General features: G+C 39.9%; 2 protein-coding genes across 4 annotated transcripts in view; one reads left to right on the top strand and one right to left on the bottom strand.

Moving 5' to 3' along the window:
* Positions 1–14: 14 nt before the first annotated feature.
* Positions 15–18,249, bottom strand: part of LOC134645528 (KATNB1-like protein 1) — a 38,728-nt gene continuing 20,493 nt past the window's right edge. Inside the window, exons 2-10 of the mRNA XM_063498995.1 lie at positions 2,386–2,498; positions 2,241–2,278; positions 1,876–2,161; positions 1,666–1,781; positions 1,527–1,577; positions 1,357–1,446; positions 1,154–1,258; positions 966–1,059; positions 15–875 (exon numbers count right to left, since the gene is read on the bottom strand). Of these exons, the coding sequence (XP_063355065.1) occupies positions 843–875; positions 966–1,059; positions 1,154–1,258; positions 1,357–1,446; positions 1,527–1,577; positions 1,666–1,781; positions 1,876–2,161; positions 2,241–2,278; positions 2,386–2,493 (921 nt within the window). The 5' untranslated portion in view covers positions 2,494–2,498 and the 3' untranslated portion in view covers positions 15–842. The remainder of the gene's footprint in view (positions 876–965; positions 1,060–1,153; positions 1,259–1,356; positions 1,447–1,526; positions 1,578–1,665; positions 1,782–1,875; positions 2,162–2,240; positions 2,279–2,385; positions 2,499–18,249) is intronic.
* On the top strand, positions 2,967–17,163 carry acp7 (acid phosphatase 7, tartrate resistant (putative)). Of its 3 annotated transcripts, none has more exons than XM_063498992.1 (15): positions 2,967–3,144; positions 3,923–3,981; positions 4,191–4,328; positions 4,852–5,052; positions 5,392–5,574; positions 7,456–7,481; positions 8,364–8,461; positions 12,307–12,369; positions 13,106–13,220; positions 13,436–13,549; positions 14,590–14,656; positions 15,024–15,091; positions 15,188–15,259; positions 15,638–15,775; positions 15,869–17,163. In XM_063498992.1, the coding sequence occupies exons 3-15, from the start codon at positions 4,220–4,222 to the stop codon at positions 15,932–15,934; spliced, it is 1,320 nt and encodes a 439-aa protein (XP_063355062.1). In that variant the 5' UTR covers positions 2,967–3,144; positions 3,923–3,981; positions 4,191–4,219; the 3' UTR covers positions 15,935–17,163. The 3 variants fall into 3 exon arrangements, with proteins under 3 accessions (XP_063355062.1, XP_063355063.1, XP_063355061.1); XM_063498991.1 differs by having other exon boundaries at positions 2,968–3,144; positions 4,208–4,328; XM_063498993.1 differs by lacking the exon at positions 3,923–3,981.

Genomic DNA, 18,249 nt, shown 5'->3' on the forward strand with positions numbered 1-18,249 from the left:
ATTAGTAGTTTAGACCCTCGTTATTTGTTGGACACTGGGATATGTATTAGAAAAAAACTGCCCCATAGGACTTGTATATATCCAGAGGTATTAGAGTAGTACACAGAGTACGGTTTTATTTTGAGTTAGCACGCTGCACAGGACTGAAGCATGTTCATTGCATTTTACACATAGAATTGATTAAATAACCTCTTTTTAAATTCTGATCTCTTTTATTTCTTTATGTCATGTAACATCCATCAGTCTTTCCTCTCCAATGTGAATTCTGCTGATTGTTTTTGCCTTCAAATTTTACCCATTTCAAAAGCATAAACACTAAAGAGCCAGAAACATCTGGTTCTTTAGTGTTAGTTTACCTTTTTCAAAGAGTGTTGCTTGTAATCTGACAGCTCAGTTCAAGAGTAGTTCAACTTAAGGTAAAGACAGTCATATACAGTTTTACAGAAGATGCAATTGTTGTTTTTGCAGCCATAAAACAGAAATATTAGTGGCATCCCTTTGTTTTAGTGTTTTTGTAACATATCATTATAATATCAATCACAAATGACAAAAAAGTGTTAATGATTGATGAAGCAGTTAAAAGGACAAAAATCTTACAGTCCTCAAAATATCTGAGTTGGATAATTATTTACAAAATACTACTTTGCTACTTAAGAGAGAAATTATCAGCTTTGTCACACCATTGTTGTTGTACACATTGCTCAATTCTTTAGTTGGTTAAGCTGCTCTGCAAATACATCCAGCCCACACGTCAGCAGCTACTACAGTTCAAGCACCTTGAGGCGAATAAAATTGAATTGAACTGTTAACGGAGAACGATGCGTTCAGGATCTTCACTGCTGTCATGTGAGTTTAGACAGGAAGGAATCGATGACCTAAGGGGCAAAAAGATGCACATAAAATTCAAAAACATAAACACACACATATATACATATAACTAACAGTGTTAAATTCTGAATGTTTACCTTTGCCATGCCTCCTGCAGGTCCTGGAACAGACTTCAAAAAGGGTTCCTGCTGCCACAATTCCCATAACTGCTGATTAAAAACTTGAAAGTTTCTGCAACAAAGGAATAAATCATAAAACTCTGGCAAATTAATGTCAAAAGATTGTTGTTGTTGTTTTTAATTAAAAATAAATATATCAAACTTACTCATCCAGCAGAGGGTTTGTTGAGCCACTGAAGCCACTAGCTTTTAGATCCTCCCACCAGTTTTTTAAAACTGAATTTACCCACTTTAGGCCAACAATAAGATGCCTATGTAGATAAAAGAAAATACAAAAAATAATTATCCTGCTGCTAAACACAATGTTATTGTGCATGTGTAAAGTGTTTTAATCAGCAGGATTACTCACTCTTCATATGGACTGCTGAGGACTTTGCTAACTAAAGGAAAGAGGTCGACACAACAGCCGATGGTTATCTTTGAAGAATCCTCATCGATGCTGCAGGGAAAATATAAAAATTATTGTAGTAACACTATAATCTTAGTGTTACTAGGATATTTGCAAAACTCAGTGCTCACCATTTGCTTATGAGGGGGAGAAAGTCAACAAACACACCAGTGTCTTGGATTCTGTACAAAAAATATGATGTAATCAAACTTTGGAAATACTAGCAAACAAACATTGGCACATGTTTGAAAGCAGCTGCACGGCGCACACCTCAGAAAGTATGTCAGCAGCTCTCCAACATTTCTCTGCCACAACGTTAAAGCCACTTTGAGTCTTAGATTTCTTCCAAAAAGCACGTCAGTCAGTGTGTTGTGATCCCTCGTGAGCTGGAAAACATAGTCAGCTTTAAGTAGTTTCAACTGTGTATTTGTAAGAAAAGTAATTCATAAAACAATGCAAACATGAAAAGGTCTTACTGACCTCAGTCAGTACACAGTAGTCAGCCTCTTCAGAACCAGTTCTATCAGTTCCTTGGTTGTTATTGATATTATTGACATGAAATGGGAAATCCCAGGGGTCCATACTGAAAATATCCTGCTGTGTGCCCTGCGAGACTTTTGTCTCATTTTCTTTGTTTGCAGCATCACAAGTTCTCCCAGACCCAAGCTGCTTTCTTCGAGCCACAGTCAGATGATGAGTCTTCCTTTTACATGACACTACCCGCTTCACTCTGCCTGGGATGTTCCCAGAGCGGCTAACCGGGTATCTGGATGGGGTAAAATTCCAAATATAGCTTTTAATCAAAAACAAATGACTGTACGAAATGCCAAACAGGCAGGAAATACCTCTTTTTGTTGCACTCTTCATTTGCAGCATCATCCACCTGAATATAAAAAGACAAAACATGGTGATGCGCAACACAGTTACCGGCATAAAAAGCACCAGGAACCAGAAATAGATTTGTGCATCATAATGATCAACCCAGCTCACCTGTTTTGTGTTTCTTCCTTTAGGATAGGTCACTTTGTACTGTGCTGCATCATGATGGAAGCGATCCTCAACATTTTGGCTCTCTGCATCTTCAGTGTTGGGATCCATTATATCTAAAAAGAAAGGATATTTTGAATGAGTTAGCAAATTGATAGACACGACAAAATACATACATACCTCACTGAACCTTAGAGCCTTTGCCTGAAAATCATCACGCACTAAGATCAACTTAATGGATTATTTATTTAATTTGTGCTCATTTCCTAACTTTAACCATTTTTGTAAGACAAGATAAAAACTTTTGAGGTGATTAAAAAATGCATATCACAGGATTTTAGAGGTTAACGGTGTATGAAACTTGTGTTTCTGGCCATAAATGGCTCCACATTGTGGACAGTGTAAACATTATCTTGTCCCACAACATACGGGCTACACATGTACACATACACCGTTTACCACTGTAAACAAAGTAAGATAGTAATAATAAATTTTTGCCAGTAAATCAATCATTAATTATTCATCTAATATTCTGTTTATAACGCGACACGCTGAAAACAACATCTCCCACAATCCACTCGGCCATTGTTGTCGTTCTGCACGATGACGTAGTCAGGAAGGGCTCTCCAGCCAAAACAGCTGGTTGAGTTTAGCTTAGCTGTAACTCTTTGAAGTTTTTATTTTTCTGAATATATGTAATTTATTCAGAACAGAAGTCATTTGCGCTTTTGGAGACGACCATTCACTGCCTTTAGCTTAACTGTAAGTGTTGTACAGAGGCAAAAAATTCGTTACTTCCGATTGCACGTAATGCAAAGTATTAGCTTTGATTTGTCGCTAACATGTAATTAAGCCAGGTAGCTAACAGCTAACCAGACAAAAAGAAAGAAGCTTTTTAATTGTGTTCCAACCAGCGGTCGAGGAAGTACACGTGAAAATAAATGCGTCACAGCATTTAAAGTGAAATAAATAAACAAACCTGTAAGCGTTCACAGTAAAAATGATGTACTCACCTTGCGCTGCTTCTCTAAACAGAGATACGACAGTTAAACACTTTGATTCTTTTTACGCAACTGCCAACTAGCCGGCGGTAGATACCGCCCATCATTAGAGAATAAAGCAGCCTATTCATGATTCAGCTGTTGGACTGTGCACCCTCTATCGGCTATTGACACAGTGTTGGTGCACGTTTCACAACCAAAACACACAGCTAAGAGAATCGTCAATGATTAGCCTGACAGTTAATGTAACTGATAGATCAGATCAGCTGGTATAGTAGATTTTGACTCAATTAAAAAGTACGATTTTGACTTCATGGGCTGTTACACTGATAGTGTCTTTGTCCTGGTAAGTCCAGCATATCAGCTGCTTGCCTTTGCATTTAATTGATCTGAGGCAAGCCATGGCATGTGAGCTTACATCTTCTGTCTTTCACTGCAGTACTGCTCCGAAAGCACAATGAAAAGCAACATCACATGCTTTTATTGTCACATCATCTATTTCTAAACTTGTTGCTGACTCTGCTGTTTTGGTTCTGCAGTTTCATGGGTTGAATGGAGGTTAACTGATTTGGACATACTCAACAGAGACCAAAACACAGTATGTGACTTTGTTTATCCTAACAACTCAGCACTGTGTAAATGTCCCCTGAGGTCATGGCATTTACTGGAAGGCTTTAAATATCATCAATATTGCCACATTTTTTTTATACTAGTGCCTTTAGAGTCATGTGATTTTTGTTATGAGAAGTTGGAGATCATGTGATTCAAGTGTGCGTGTGTGTTTGTGTGTGTGGCTTCTTTAATCAGGCTTTTCTTCCCTGCAGTCCAGCATTAAAATGTCGCCTGTTCACGCTTCCTTTGCTTTGCTACTTGCTGCACCCCTGCTGGTGCTCGGCGTTCCTCCTATTTGGACCCAGCCAGAACAGGTGCACCTCTCCTATGGAGGTAAGTGTTTGAACTTTTTCCACCTGACACATGTGAGATACAGTTTTTCCCCTTGGAAATACACACACGTATCCAGGTCACTTGCCGATTTACAGATGTTTTGTACAAATTGCTCAATATTCTGTTAACTGACTACATCTGACATTCTTTCAGGCAGGTTCACAGAAATATTCCCAGATTGTGTTTTTTGTAAGTCATGTAGGTTGAGGACACCGTTTAATTACCTAAACTTCCAAACCTGTATCTAATGCAGCATAAAAATCCTTTTGTTCTTTTCTTATAAAGGTGAAACATGTGGTACTCATTATTGAACTGATGTCTTTATGCAAGTACCTGGCCAACTCAAGCCTGCCTTTATAATGCTTCATCTTGCCAGCAGCAAGATCAAAAGTTCCACTCTTGTAAAGTCAGCTTTTTCACATCAGCATCTTTTGGCTTTAATAAATGCACCAGTAAGTGTATCCAATGTTCCTGTCAGACAAATCTGCATCACATTTAAAATAAGTGGGCTTTTCTTCTTCAGGAGTGCCAGGCACCATGGTAGTGACCTGGACAACCTTCAATGAGACATTCAGCAAGGTGGAGTATAGCCTTCTGGGGGCTCGGCTCTTTGAGATGAGCGCCATAGGACACGCGACTCTGTTTGTTGACTCGGGAACGGAAAAGAGGAAGATGTTCATTCACAGGGTCACACTCAGAGGCCTCAAACCAGCAGCTTCGTATGGTGGGTGGAGGTTTTATATAGGTCACATTAGGGTGGCTGTATGTGTAGGTCATTTATTAACCAGATGGTTGGTGGTTTGATCCTTAGCTGCTCCAGTGAGTATGCTAAAATACTGAAACCCACCTTGGTGTGTGAAGGTTAGATAGAAAGCACTTAGGTAGAAAAAATGCTTGTATGTATGGATGAATGAGGCATGTTATATAAAGCTTTACTTTAAGTGCTCATGTAGAGTAGAAGAGCACTCTATACGAGCTCATCTATTCACCATTTAGCTTTTGGCTCTCACACCATCTCATGTATCACTTAACTTTGAAACGTTTTTTCTACATTTTTTTCCAGTCTACCACTGTGGCAGTGAAGAAGGCTGGAGCGACGTGTTCTTCTTCACTGCTCTTAATGACAGCACTATGTCCAGTCCCAGGTTTGCTTTTTATGGTGACCTGGGCAACGAGAACCCCCAGTCTCTGGCTCGACTGCAAAAGGAAACTCAGCTAGGGATGTACGATGTCATCCTACACATAGGTAACTTCTAGCCTTCTAGATATTTTGTCGTTCATCATTGTAAAAGAGGCATTAAGTTATATAAACCGCAGCTTAAGGCATTAGTCATCCGCAGCTTGTATTAACATAAATCAAATCAATTAAGCTAGCTGACATCCAACAGAGATATCTAATGAGGGGGCAATATATCATTGTGGTAATTACTGTAATTACCATAATAACACAGTCATCATTTGCACTTATTTGCTTTGAGCATTATGGGATGGATTCTGGTCACTAGCCTGCTATTCATCACTTCACTGATTAAACTGCAGAGTATAGGTTTTTGTTGTGCCAAAGAACCTAGTTTTGATTCACTGGATCGCCAGCTTTTGCAATGTCTCCATTTTTAAAAATAGGAAATAATGTTTCTTACATTTTTTATTTCTCCTTGATTTAAACACTAAGTGAACTACCTCTCCCGCTGGTTCAAGAAGGCACAGCAGCACAGTTTGCAACACAACTTGCTGAGGGGGTTAATAATATATTAGTTCTTAAATAGACACCTAAGTGATTTTAATGCTGTGAAGTCATAATGTGTGAATAATGGGTGAAGCACTGCATTTAGTTATTTTGTACCAGTCAAACGTCATTCATAGATTTTGTGTTTGTGTAATATTGGTAATATTAAAAGTGGGGGGAAAAAAAACCTTTACCTCAAATTTTGCAATATTTCGCTTGGCGATATTCTATTTGGTACATTGACATCAATTATCAATATTTTGTTAAATAATTCACAAACAAGAACGCTCATGTCATGCACCACCATCCTGAGATAATGTTACATTAAATTGGTTCAATCAAAAAACCATCCTCCTAATTCAGAGCAAGCTAATGGCTCAGAAACAAAAACACAAGTATCAATTCTTGTGAAAAAAAAAAAATCATGAAACTGTAGAAAAAAGGAAAATGCATGAAAATCATCTGAGGGTCTAATAAAAACAATAATCAACCAATCCTTGAAATGTAGTTAAGTGAATTTCTTTTTTTCCTTCAATAAAAAACAGTGAAGTGTAAACATACTGGCCTTTAAGGGTTCAAATGAAAAGAATTATAATTAATTTTTGATATGTGTATTTCAGACTTAAGTAATTTTAAAAGAAGGAAGTTGACATTTTTTGTTCTTAGGTTAAAAAGAGTCAGGATTTTTAAGGATCATCTGAGGTTTAAAGTGAAAGAGAGCGAGTGTAGAGCAGCTGTTGACAAATGGCGCTTTATCACAAGCAGTTACACAAAGTTAGAGATCAGTAGATTTATGTACATCTCTGCTTCAAATACCAGTTTACATTTTTTAAGTGTGATGACTGATGGCTTAAAATGGTTTATTTATACTTTTACAATAATTCTGTCATCGCTGGACATGTTTGCTGTTGTTCAACATCTAAATCACCAAACTGTCGAAGCAGTTCTTGTAAAGACTGGTGCAGCGATCATGTCTGTGCCGGGAATAAGAAAATAGAGAGAAACTGTTTAATTTAGTTTCCCATAATAACAGAAAGCAAGGAAAAGCAAGATGATGTAATCCCCCGTGAAACTATAAACTGTCATTTATACATTTTGGGGTTTTGATGATAGGCACAGTCAGACTAGTTGTCTCCCAGTTTCTAGCTGCCTTGTGGTTTTAGCTTCATTATGTTTAGCTTCTTTATATCGAAAACTAGAATCGAAACAGCAAAATGCCAAAACTATGTAAGAGTTCAGCTCTCTTAAAATAAATTCTGACAATATAAATCTAGTGAAGCTGATTAGATGGTACTGTTTGGGGAAACTTAATCTTCACATCTTGTTTTTACACTGTGCTGGCAAAGAGTAAAAATCATGTAAAAGATTGTAATCTATAGATTTTATGTGCTTGTTTTACAGGAGACTTTGCCTATGACATGCATGAGGTAATTTACCCTTCTATCTTTCCAGTCTTGTGAAATGTGATCAAACCTGTACCTAGTTTCAATTAAGATCACTGACAGCAAAGTTCTTTCATCGGTACTTTATACTCTTAAAATCACTCTGATATATCCCTGATTCCAGTAAGACAGAAGAGATGAGCCACTTTACCTTTCTTTGCTGCACACCACTGTTTGTCCTCAGGGCATGTGAGAGCTTGCAGCTGTGGTTGGGACATTAGCATTGCTGTGAAACGCCTTAAGCCCGCGGTGAAAGATGAGAGTACGGATTGTGTCGCCCAAGTATTTCATGAATAAAAGTGGTGCTATTCAAAACCACAGATCTTAAGTCCCAATAACATATTGGCTCATATGAAATCCTCACAGCTGTCACCTTTCATATTAGAGGACATAACCTTGTCTTGGATGCTAATATCATTTTCCCTTAAATAACTTCGTGCGTTATTAATGCTGTTTTTTAATATGGAGAGAATGTTAAATGCAATCATCAGACTGCTGCAAAAATTAATAACCATAATTCATCTGAGCTGTGTTCTCAGCTGGAATGTGCAGGCACAACCTGCGGCTTCGCTGATATTATAAATAGAAAAACAGAGAGGGGGAATTTAGCCTGAAAGGTCGTTAATGGCTGTGGCAGGTAAAAGCCATCAGAGGAGAAATGAACCGCAGTGTGCTTTTAAAGCTCCGCAGACAGTATTGGGATATCTAAGATGAACTCTTCAAGTTCCATTGAGGTTTATTTGGTAGCCTGTGCTACGTTCCTGAAGCATTCTGGAAAATGGACTGAATGTACAAAAATGAACACTGTCTTAACAGGAAATTCTTTGACATCATGTTTAATGGCTCAATGACACTGTGTAATTCCAGGATAATGCCAGGATTGGAGACGAGTTCATGAGGCAGATCGAGTCCATAGCTGCCTACGTGCCCTACATGACCTGTCCAGGCAACCATGAAGCTACATAGTAGGTGAAATTCAACTGAATCTCTCTGCCGTCTCTCTCATTCATACAATGCATCCATAGGTGGAAGTCAGGCACACGTTCACTACAAAAACACGTTCTTTCTCACACAGCGTCTGTTTGTCTGCTGTCTGCCTTCAGCTCTGCTTTTCTTTTTCTTTATATTTGCACCACATTCTATTCACAGAGCCAGAAGTGTAATTAATGGGTTTTGGACAAAAAAAACAGCAGTGCATGCTATATTTCAAGGCTAGCCCCGTCAGCTGCACTTTTTCTTCTGAAAAATAGAGAACACACTCGGTTCGTCCTGAAAAGTCTTTACTGTACCGTTTGAACAGATGGGAGCTATTTTTGTCTCCAAAGTCTGGAGCAGCATTAGGAGCCACCAAGTTCTAAACAAGTCAACAGTGTCCGAAACTAACATTTGTCTGACTGGGAATCATCAGCTTAATATCTGTTTTTGAGTTTCCAGAGATGGCCTGCGGTGGTGGGAACTGTCAGTATTTTCACTCACCAAATGTGCTCTTTGCATCTAATGTGTGGTAACTTATCTGGATGAAAACACAAGACAAAGCCTTAGTTAAATGGTAAAATCTTAAATTAAAGTAAACTGTTTCATTATTTTCAAACAAAACCCTGAAACATTGCTTCTTCTAGCTTCTTAGATGTCAGGTTTTGCAGCGTTCCCTTATTTTATCTATAACACTTTAGTAAATCACATATAATAAAGGCTTTTGTGCTATTTTGGAGATACCAAGCAGTCTGAAGGAGTCAGCTTGGGTTAAAGAAACTGTACGGTCAATAGTCAGTGAATATTTTAGAGCAAAAGATCCATATGTAATAAAATAATCTGCAGATTAATTGATGATGAAAAACCAGCCTACAGTGCGACTCTACATGCAATCATCTATGCATAGATATTATTCAGTGGGTTGCTTTGCCCCCCATTAGCTTCATAATTACAACTCGACAATTCTCCCTCATAAAATAAAAAAAACACATTATTACAATATGTTACTTAACTGTTTCAGTACATTAAATTACACATTTATAAGATATCGTTAAAGTCAGACTTCTATAGACATTCATATGGTTTTTATCTTGAGGATCAGCAGGGAATTGATCCCTGAATTCCAACAACATCTGCTGGAGTTAGAAACTTTCAGTGGTGTCTGATCCTGCACCATAATATTTACTTGCCGCTTCTATACGGGGACAGTTCTCACTCTCTTGGCTTTGCCATGTGTAATAGGACTACTGCCTGCCTCTTTATTAAGGAGCTGCTAACAGTAGTCTCTTTTTCTTGGCGCTGCATCCCGACATAAGAACCTGATATCAAAAACCAGCTCGGTGCATTACATAACCAGAAATGCAGCTCCCGACACCCCCCGCCCCCTCTTCTTCTATACCTAAATATGTGTTTCGTTCTGTGGTGTCATTCAGAATCCAAGTATACCCAGCAGCTGGGCCCTGCTTTTCTTCCTCACTTTCTGTTGTGCTCCGTCTCACTGTACTTCTCTGTTACTCTCGCTTTCCAACCTCAAAACCTAATGGGTGAAAGGCGATTAAAACGGGGCCGACCACAAAAGTTTTCAGTCAGCATTCCAGCTGCATGAGAACAGCCGGTCCACGGAAGATGCTAAGGCCCCAGTCAAGACTGTCTTTGTTCACCAAGATGAGCACGTGGTTCAGCAGACCAATGGTCATCATCTGAAACAATGATATGCTCCGTGAATATCACAACTGGCTCCTTTAAGTTGTCATACTGCCTGGATTTAGCCCATCAGATGATGAAAGGAAAGAGTTGACGAGCAGGGAGAATCTTACTGGGCCAGTTGAAGCAGACGGGTTGTTCTGAATTTGACATCCAGATTTCTATCTCAATGTTAATTTAAAAAACCCACACATTTAGCTGGAAAGATGACAATCTGACTTAGAATGACTCACATTTTTTGCTGAACTCCCATACAGATCAATGACACAAATGTACGCTTGTCATGTCTGTACTAAATTACATTTCCACTGCTGAACTACAGACTTGATAGCTTGTTTTTGATTTAGTTTCTGCCAGCGAATACATTTCCTGTATGTCTAAAAATCCAGTGATTCAAAACTAAACAAAAAACCCCACCTTTTTCTGTGTTCCCAGATCCTGGAAATGCCTGCTGATACCCTTTTTAGCCACAAGATGGGAGTATGAACTTATATTAGGACTCTTCCTTATTCACCACAGTGATCACATTTGGCTGTGAAATTTCAATCATAACGGATTTGTTTGGGATAAAGAGCTCATCCTTATGCTTTTACGTTAGGGTGAATGACTTAAGTAAATAATTTTTGTATTATCTATACTAAAAGATGAAAAAATGTCCTTCATATAATAACTTTGAAATAAAGTTCGTACCTATAGCTATTTTTAACATTTTAAAGGTGCCATCAGTAGGATCAGCCTGCCATTGTGCACATGAAATGATGAAATGATGTTGAAACAAGCGCCTCACAAACTGACCTTTGCTGGGTTATCATGCTGACCATTTAAACCTGACCTCGGTGCCCACCCAAACTACAGGTGACATTACTTTAAGACTTATTCTGCATTAGTTAAGAGCTCTGTGATCTTCCTTTTGGGTCCCGAATCCTGGCCTTTAACCTCTGACCCTGCTGCTCTCAAGTTACCCCTAACTCAACATTACCCCTAGCCCTACATTAAACTTGTCAATTCAGGGATCTGCTACCCTACTCTGGCTGCTGCCGAGGAAATTGCCTCTTTTTTCCACCTCCCTTACGTAAGATAAGAAAATAATTGTTCCCATCACCTTGCTTAGTTAATGGCCTGTTGAGAAGACTGGCTCCTGCCTTCTAAATTAAAAAGTGTGAAAAGAGTCTGACAGATTGGAGTCTGGGAGAGCTTTCCATGAAAGAATTATTTTTTTTACTCTTTTGTGTTGTAAAATTTGGAGACTGCTGGTTTGATAGTGTTTTAATAGCTCTTGAGTTTCCAATTAGTATGTGTCTGTTTCATGTAGTGCAATGAGCAGTGATGGACTGATCACTTTAAGTGTCCGGCTATATCTAGATCAATAAAAACCACCATGACTCGGTGGTGAAACCACTGCAGGACTACCTCAAAACTGGATTCCTCTGATGACTGCTGGATGTAAAATTACAGTCTTCTTTTAAAACGATGTCATGGTTTTAAGAGGGGTATATTTAGAGACATGTTTTCTTGATTGACAGCTGTGGCACTCTCGGTCATGGTGGCTCCTACTCGCTTATCCCATGTCCGGCTCCACCCAAGCTCCCTCATGTTGACCAGAGTTTGATTATCTGGCTCCACTTGCTGACCATGATTTTAAGCTTCAGACTATTCCATCACTAAGCTATAGGTTGATGTCACAGAGGCTACTTTGCGTTTCTGCCCAGCCTTTAATTTAGAGAGGGATCCTCTGATAGCTTGCATGTAGCAGTGTTTATAGTTCCTTTAAATATCTACGACCTTCCAGGAGGTCTTAGAGGTTAATGGTTGTTTTCATCCGATGAGGTATAACTCCAACTTTTCTGCCAGGTTTAGATGACAAATGAAAAAGCACATAAATCAAAAGAACTGCACCAAATGCAGGGGCCTTTTTTCCACGAACAGCTGGTTTATTGTATTTCAGAGAAAGCTTGGAATTATCTTCAATCTATTCTGAATGGATTGCAGTTTTTCCAGGCGCTGGTATAATCATCTCAAACTATGAGAAAGCAGCAGTTTGAGGTGCTAAGTGCTGCTTCTCATTTATTCAAGGAATGTAGAGTGCACGATCAGTCCATCTCATTGCATGTCTCGCTATATTGTTTGTTCACAGCAACTTCTCCAACTACAGGAATCGCTTCAGCATGCCAGGCCAGACTGAGAGCCTGTGGTACAGGTAAGGGAGCTGCTTTAACAGCAATCGACCTTAATGCACTGAAGCAGGTGAACGAATATGAAAGCATGTCATTGCAAGCCCTGCACACAGCACTCGTGATGAGTAATTCATTGTTTTCTAACAGCGGGCCCATGTGAAAGTATCATGTTAAGTGTGTCAAACGTCCTGCTGTATTTCAGTAAGCATTAATGAGTCAGCAGAGGAGTATAGAGCTCTCTTAGTATAGCTTGCTTCTCCTATCTCACACACTGAGACTACACAAAGGAGCTATACATCTGACAGGTGTGACTCATCGCCCACCACAGGCCTCCTTCTGTCAGACAGTAAGATAATACAGTACATTGCTACACCACAGGCCAGCTGCCCACTCTCTGGGCAGGGCTGCTGGCTGAGAGCCTTCCACTCATGTGCACAGTTAGGAGGCAAAGATAAACTCCATCCAGGCAACTGACTGCAACTGGAAACTGTTCATAACATTAAGCACACATGTACAGTGGCACTCTTCCATTAACCCTACAGCACGGACATGTAAGCACTCACAGTACAGTGCGGCCTTTTAAAGAGCAGTTTAGTCTATTTTATAACAACATGTGAGTGACGCAACGTCGTCTGGATCTCGGAGTATTTTTCACACTTTGCGGTTTAAAGTGAGACCTGCTCTTGCTTATCAGATGACTTTTAACACGCTTCCTCTCCTGGGTCAGTGCCGTGTATTATTTTAACAATGTCTCCGCAGCTGGAACCTGGGCTCAGCGCACATAATCTCCATTTCCACCGAGGTTTACTTCTATCTTGACTTTGGCCAGGACCTCCTCTTCAAGCAGTACGACTGGCTGGAGAAAGACCTGGAGGTTAATGACCACAACACATCTGTCCATTGTGGCTAAGTCCTTTCTTTTGTTCCCACACTTGCTTTGACCTCTTTTTCTCTCATTTTAAGACCAAGGTTATTTTATATCATTATAATATTCAGAGTTCTCATTTCACTGAAAGTAAGAGCATGTTGCTGAATTTGTTTCCCTGTTTTAATGCAGCACATGTGTGGCTCCACTTTTGTTTCATCTAGGAGGCCAACAAGCCCGAGAACAGAGCAGTGCGTCCTTGGATCATAACCATGGGGCACCGGCCCATGTACTGCTCTGATGATGACCAGGATGACTGTACTAAGTTTGAATCCTATGTATGTAAGAGTGTTGTCTGTTAATTTTTTTTACATTGCAGTGAGAAATGGTTTATATTATATAATAATTTTTCACAATTAATTTAATTCATTGTGTAGGGCACTTATTACTGTAACTCCCAGGCTGATGTTTTTATTGTTGGACTAGAGTAGCTTTGGATGATTTACAATCCCCATAGATAATACAGTGTGTGAAAGAAGATGTTTTAACTCCTTCGCTCCCCCTTTGAAGATTTTTTTGTGATTGGCTGTCCTTTGCAAATACAAGATTGAACAGAACAGAAGTTGGGCAAGCCCGACTTGTGTTCCTGATATGACAATATTAAGCATTCAGATTAATCTGAAGGCTTAGCTTTGGTTCACATAAGCTGGGCTCATTATTTAAACCTTTGACTATGTCTAAAATTTGATAGAAAAATGATAGAAAACACTTACAGACAGGCTGAATGTCTAGCTTAGTAAAGGGTGATAGTGCCACTCATACCAGTACCTTGTGTGGTGTTGTTTAGCTAAATTCCAGACTCTTTACTAGTATTATTCTGTATTACCATATCGGTAATTCACTCTATAGGTGTGATGTAATTTTACTACTGCAAACGTCATGTTGTCATTACCTTAAAATACCATGAGACTTGGCTTTAAAGAAGCTGCTGTTAATTGGGAGCTGTGTTCCCGGTTATGTAAACAGCAGCATATTTGTGTTGTTAAACATTTTATTTTTATCACATAATGTTATTTGCAGGATTTATTTTCACAGCCTTGCTTTACACTTAAATTGCCCCTGCTAGGAGACATGACAAGCATGTTGCAGACTGGCCAGTCCACAGAACCCATAAGCAGCACGGCATGCTGTCATAATCACTGTAATTTGGAGCAAATAGTTTCCACCGGGGCTTGCTTCTCTCAACACTTGGCATTGTTGAGAGTGAGGCTGGCACAGGTAATGGATGCCTGCCAGATAGTGTTTCACCCAGCAGGTAGTGGTTTGGATGTTAATGCCAATTCATATTGTCATTATACCTCTCTCACCTATGTCTCAGGTCCGGCTGGGAAGGAATGACACCAAACCACCGGCTCCAGGTCTTGAGGATCTATTTTACCGTTATGGTATGCTACCTAGTCTGTGTGCTGCTAATGGGTGTTTAATATTGCAAATTTGCACACTTAGACTAATGTCCTAACAGCAGAGCAAACCAAACACCAGGCCTTCTGTCTGGCTGAAATGCTAACAGCCTGTTTTCAGAATGTTTTTCCTGTATTACATTTCTCTGACTTTTCGCTCGTTGGTTTTAATTATTTAATTTGTGATGAATTGCTGACAGATTTTGTTTCTCTGATCTTAAGGGTTTGTTGTTTGTTGAGAAATCTGCAAATTAAATAGGCACAGGTTCTGAGGAACTTTCAGTTGCACCACTGAGCTGTTTGTGTATGCTTCTCTTCTATGAAAGGGTTTTTGGTTTTTTTTCCCCCACAGGAGTGGATGTGGAGCTGTGGGCACATGAGCACACATATGAGAGGCTGTGGCCTGTGTATGGTGATAAGGTCAGCTGGTGCATTCTTACTTCACCCCATCCTTCATCCTTGCATTCCCCTGTTGTAAACTAGTGTTCCAAACTTATTGTGCTTTTCTCCTTAAAGGTATTCAATGGCAGCAGAGAACAGCCTTACGTGAACCCCAAAGCTCCAGTCCACATTATCACAGGCTCTGCTGTGAGTAGTTTCACGTCACTGTGTCACTGTTAACATTTTTGTGTGCAGGTCAGTGTGCAAAGTGACAGTGAAATCAACAGAAATGCCGTTATGTATGGTAAACCGCTCTGTCTGTGCAGCAGCTGGTCTGCTACATGAGTTTAGTACCATCTGTTCGTCTGGTTAACTCTTTTCTGATGTGGTGGTGAACACTGCAGAGTACACTTTGTCATCCAACCACAGAGGGATTAGTCATTGGGATATTAAAATGCAGACAGACTCACACCGAGGCACAGCCGCAGTTGTAAATGTCAAACAGGGCTTTGTGGACAGAGTCTGAGGAAGGCATGTGGCTCCTATCTTAAAGTCTCGGTGTAATTCCTGGTGAATCTTCTGCAGGGCTGCAGAGAGAAGACTGACAAGTTCAATCCAAACCCCAAAGAGTGGAGTGCTTTCCGCAGCACAGACTACGGCTACAGCCGTATGCAGGTGGTCAATGGAACCCACCTGTACTTGGAGCAGGTGTCTGATGACCAGGTGAGCACACGAGGAAGAATGTGTGAGTGTGATTCATTTTACGACCAAGGAATATTGCTCGGATGATGACAAAGACTTTTCTGTGTGTTCCAGAATGGGAAGGTGATTGACAGCTTATGGGTGGTGAAAGAAAAACATGGCTTCTCTGCCTGGGTATGAAGACTGTCTTTCTTAAAGCAAATGCACTTTGAGCCCAAAACAAGTACTTTTTGCCTCCAAACCAATTATGCAGTGATCATAAAACTTATTCCTGCTCATTTGATTTCACTGAGCCTTGTGCAATTTTAAAAACACCTACCGTATTTTTCGGACTATAAGGCGCACTTAAAATCCTTTAAATTTCTCAAAAATCGACAGTGCACCTCATAATCCAGTGCGTCTTATGTATGAATTCTGGTTGTGCTTACTGACTTTGAACCGATTTTATGTGGTACACTGTGCTCAAAAATCTGTCAAAAAACGTTTTAGTACGACTTTGATAAGCTACGAAGCTGCAACGCTTGATGGATTGTCGGAGCATTACAGCTACCATAGTCAGGAGCTTAGTGGAGTAATCTGGGTCCAAAACTCTGTCTGCTTCAGGTCCCAAAGTCAAACGAACACTGCAACATCACTGAGAGTTGAAAACTGTCTAAATTCTTTCATCTTTAATAAAATGATCAGCGTTGCTGCTTTACCAGGTGTATCAATTAAGTTTAACATCCAGGCATCCATGAAAACAGAATCTGTTAAATCTAACAGAGTTAGAAGTTAGCAGGAAGTTAGCTCGCTAGTTTCCACCTAAACATGATATAGCATGTTCTGACTGAGAGATTTCTGAGAAAATTAAATTGTACAGCTCTGCTATCACTCCCAACATAAATGAAGACAGAAAACTAAACAGCAGTGACTTTTGTAGGGTTACTGAAGTTGGACTAGCTGGTATATATTGATGTGCTACGTGATCGCTAGCGACACAGCTACGTTAGCATAACATTATCACAGTGAAGCTGAAGGATGAACCCTAACTTTTTTCCACTCGATGAAAGTTAATGTGAGGGTTCCTAATGGTTAGAGACAAATGCAGTCGCATGGCAGGATGCTGTAAACAGACCAAACTTCAGTCAGGAGAACAACTGCGATAATCCATCCACAATACGAGGTTAGTCATTAATATACTGCAACAATATGGGAATAGAGCAGCTGCAAGAGAATTCAGCATTAATGAATCAATGGTACGGAATTGGAGGAAGCAAGAAGAATGAGTTGAGTAAAGTTTGACTTATCTGACTGGTTTGTTTTGCTTAATGCGCAAAATCCGGTGTGCCTTATGGTCTGAAAAATACGGTAGTCTGATACTCTACTGTAAATTTGCTGTATATAATGTGACTGTAATTTACTGAAAGGTGTTCTGATTTTCTATGAACATTGGAATAAAAAAATGTCTTATGTTTGATTATATTTGGATTTTCTCACTGTAATTCATCCACTGCAGTAAGCTTCAGTTGTTAGTTGAACTTTCCTTTAGAAAGTAGATGTAGGTCCCTTTATTTCTGCCTGAATCGGACAGGATGAATCTGGCAGACAAAAATCTGCATTCCCCTTAGAGAATATTTTTCATTTCAAAAACCTGCAAATGCACTTAGACATATCAGGTCTCTTCTATATCAGTCTATCAAGAGGACAGATTCTCCCTCAGCTAGTCAGGTTATTGGAACCTTATTTGATAGCACATCTGTGTGGCCGTCAGACAGAAAGACACATGGAACCTCACGCCTGCACAAAAGCACTATTATGCAACTCAGGGATGCTTGTGGCTTTGGCTAATACAGAGTGAGACAAAGCACTTTCTCCAGAATGTTTCTCATGCCGTGACGCTTACCACTGTGGCGGTATTAGTCCCTAATAACACCATGCTGCTTCTGATGACTACTGGCAGACAACCATTGCACATCTGCATAGATCTGTGTGTTGAGCCGTCTAGCTGTCTGTTAGCGCCAGAGGGCAATTATTATCTCTCTGTACAATTCTGTTGACACAACATGCTCTACATGCAGAAACTCAGCGATCCCTGAACGCTACACACGATGTAAGATACGGCATTGTATTCGTAAGACGCTTTCATCCAAAGCACATGCAATACAACGTGTGGATGCACTGATTTTATTTTAGACAAATGAAGGACTTATCAAAGAAAAGACAAAATGTGAGCAGGGCCGCAAGATCTGTCAAAGCAAATTAGTGAGAAGCTGATAGTTGTTGTGGAAACACAAAAAACAGGCGTCTAGCCAACCGAGAATTTGTCACTGATGTCGACACTGCACAGTGCAGCGGTGTCTGGCATAGGAAAAAGACACAGGGGAACAACGATCACACCTCACGCTCACATGCTTTTTGGCACGTCTACCCACTGCTAACTGCCACTCACACACAGCTTCACGGCTGTAAAAGTTTCTCTGTGGAGTAGGTCCTCCACTACGGAGTTCCTAACCTTT

Source organism: Pelmatolapia mariae, linkage group LG16_19 (genome assembly GCF_036321145.2).
Source record: "Pelmatolapia mariae isolate MD_Pm_ZW linkage group LG16_19, Pm_UMD_F_2, whole genome shotgun sequence".
Taxonomy (NCBI): Eukaryota; Metazoa; Chordata; class Actinopteri; order Cichliformes; family Cichlidae; genus Pelmatolapia; species Pelmatolapia mariae.

Coding starts and splice junctions, on each gene's coding strand:
- acp7 (XM_063498992.1), top strand. CDS start 4,220: ATGTCGCCTGTTCACGCTTCCTTTGCTTTGCTACTTGCTGCACCCCTG. Junction 4,329..4,851: donor GGTGCACCTCTCCTATGGAG/GTAAGTGTTTGA, acceptor TTTCTTCTTCAG/GAGTGCCAGGCACCATGGTA. Junction 15,776..15,868: donor AGCAGGTGTCTGATGACCAG/GTGAGCACACGA, acceptor TGTGTGTTCCAG/AATGGGAAGGTGATTGACAG.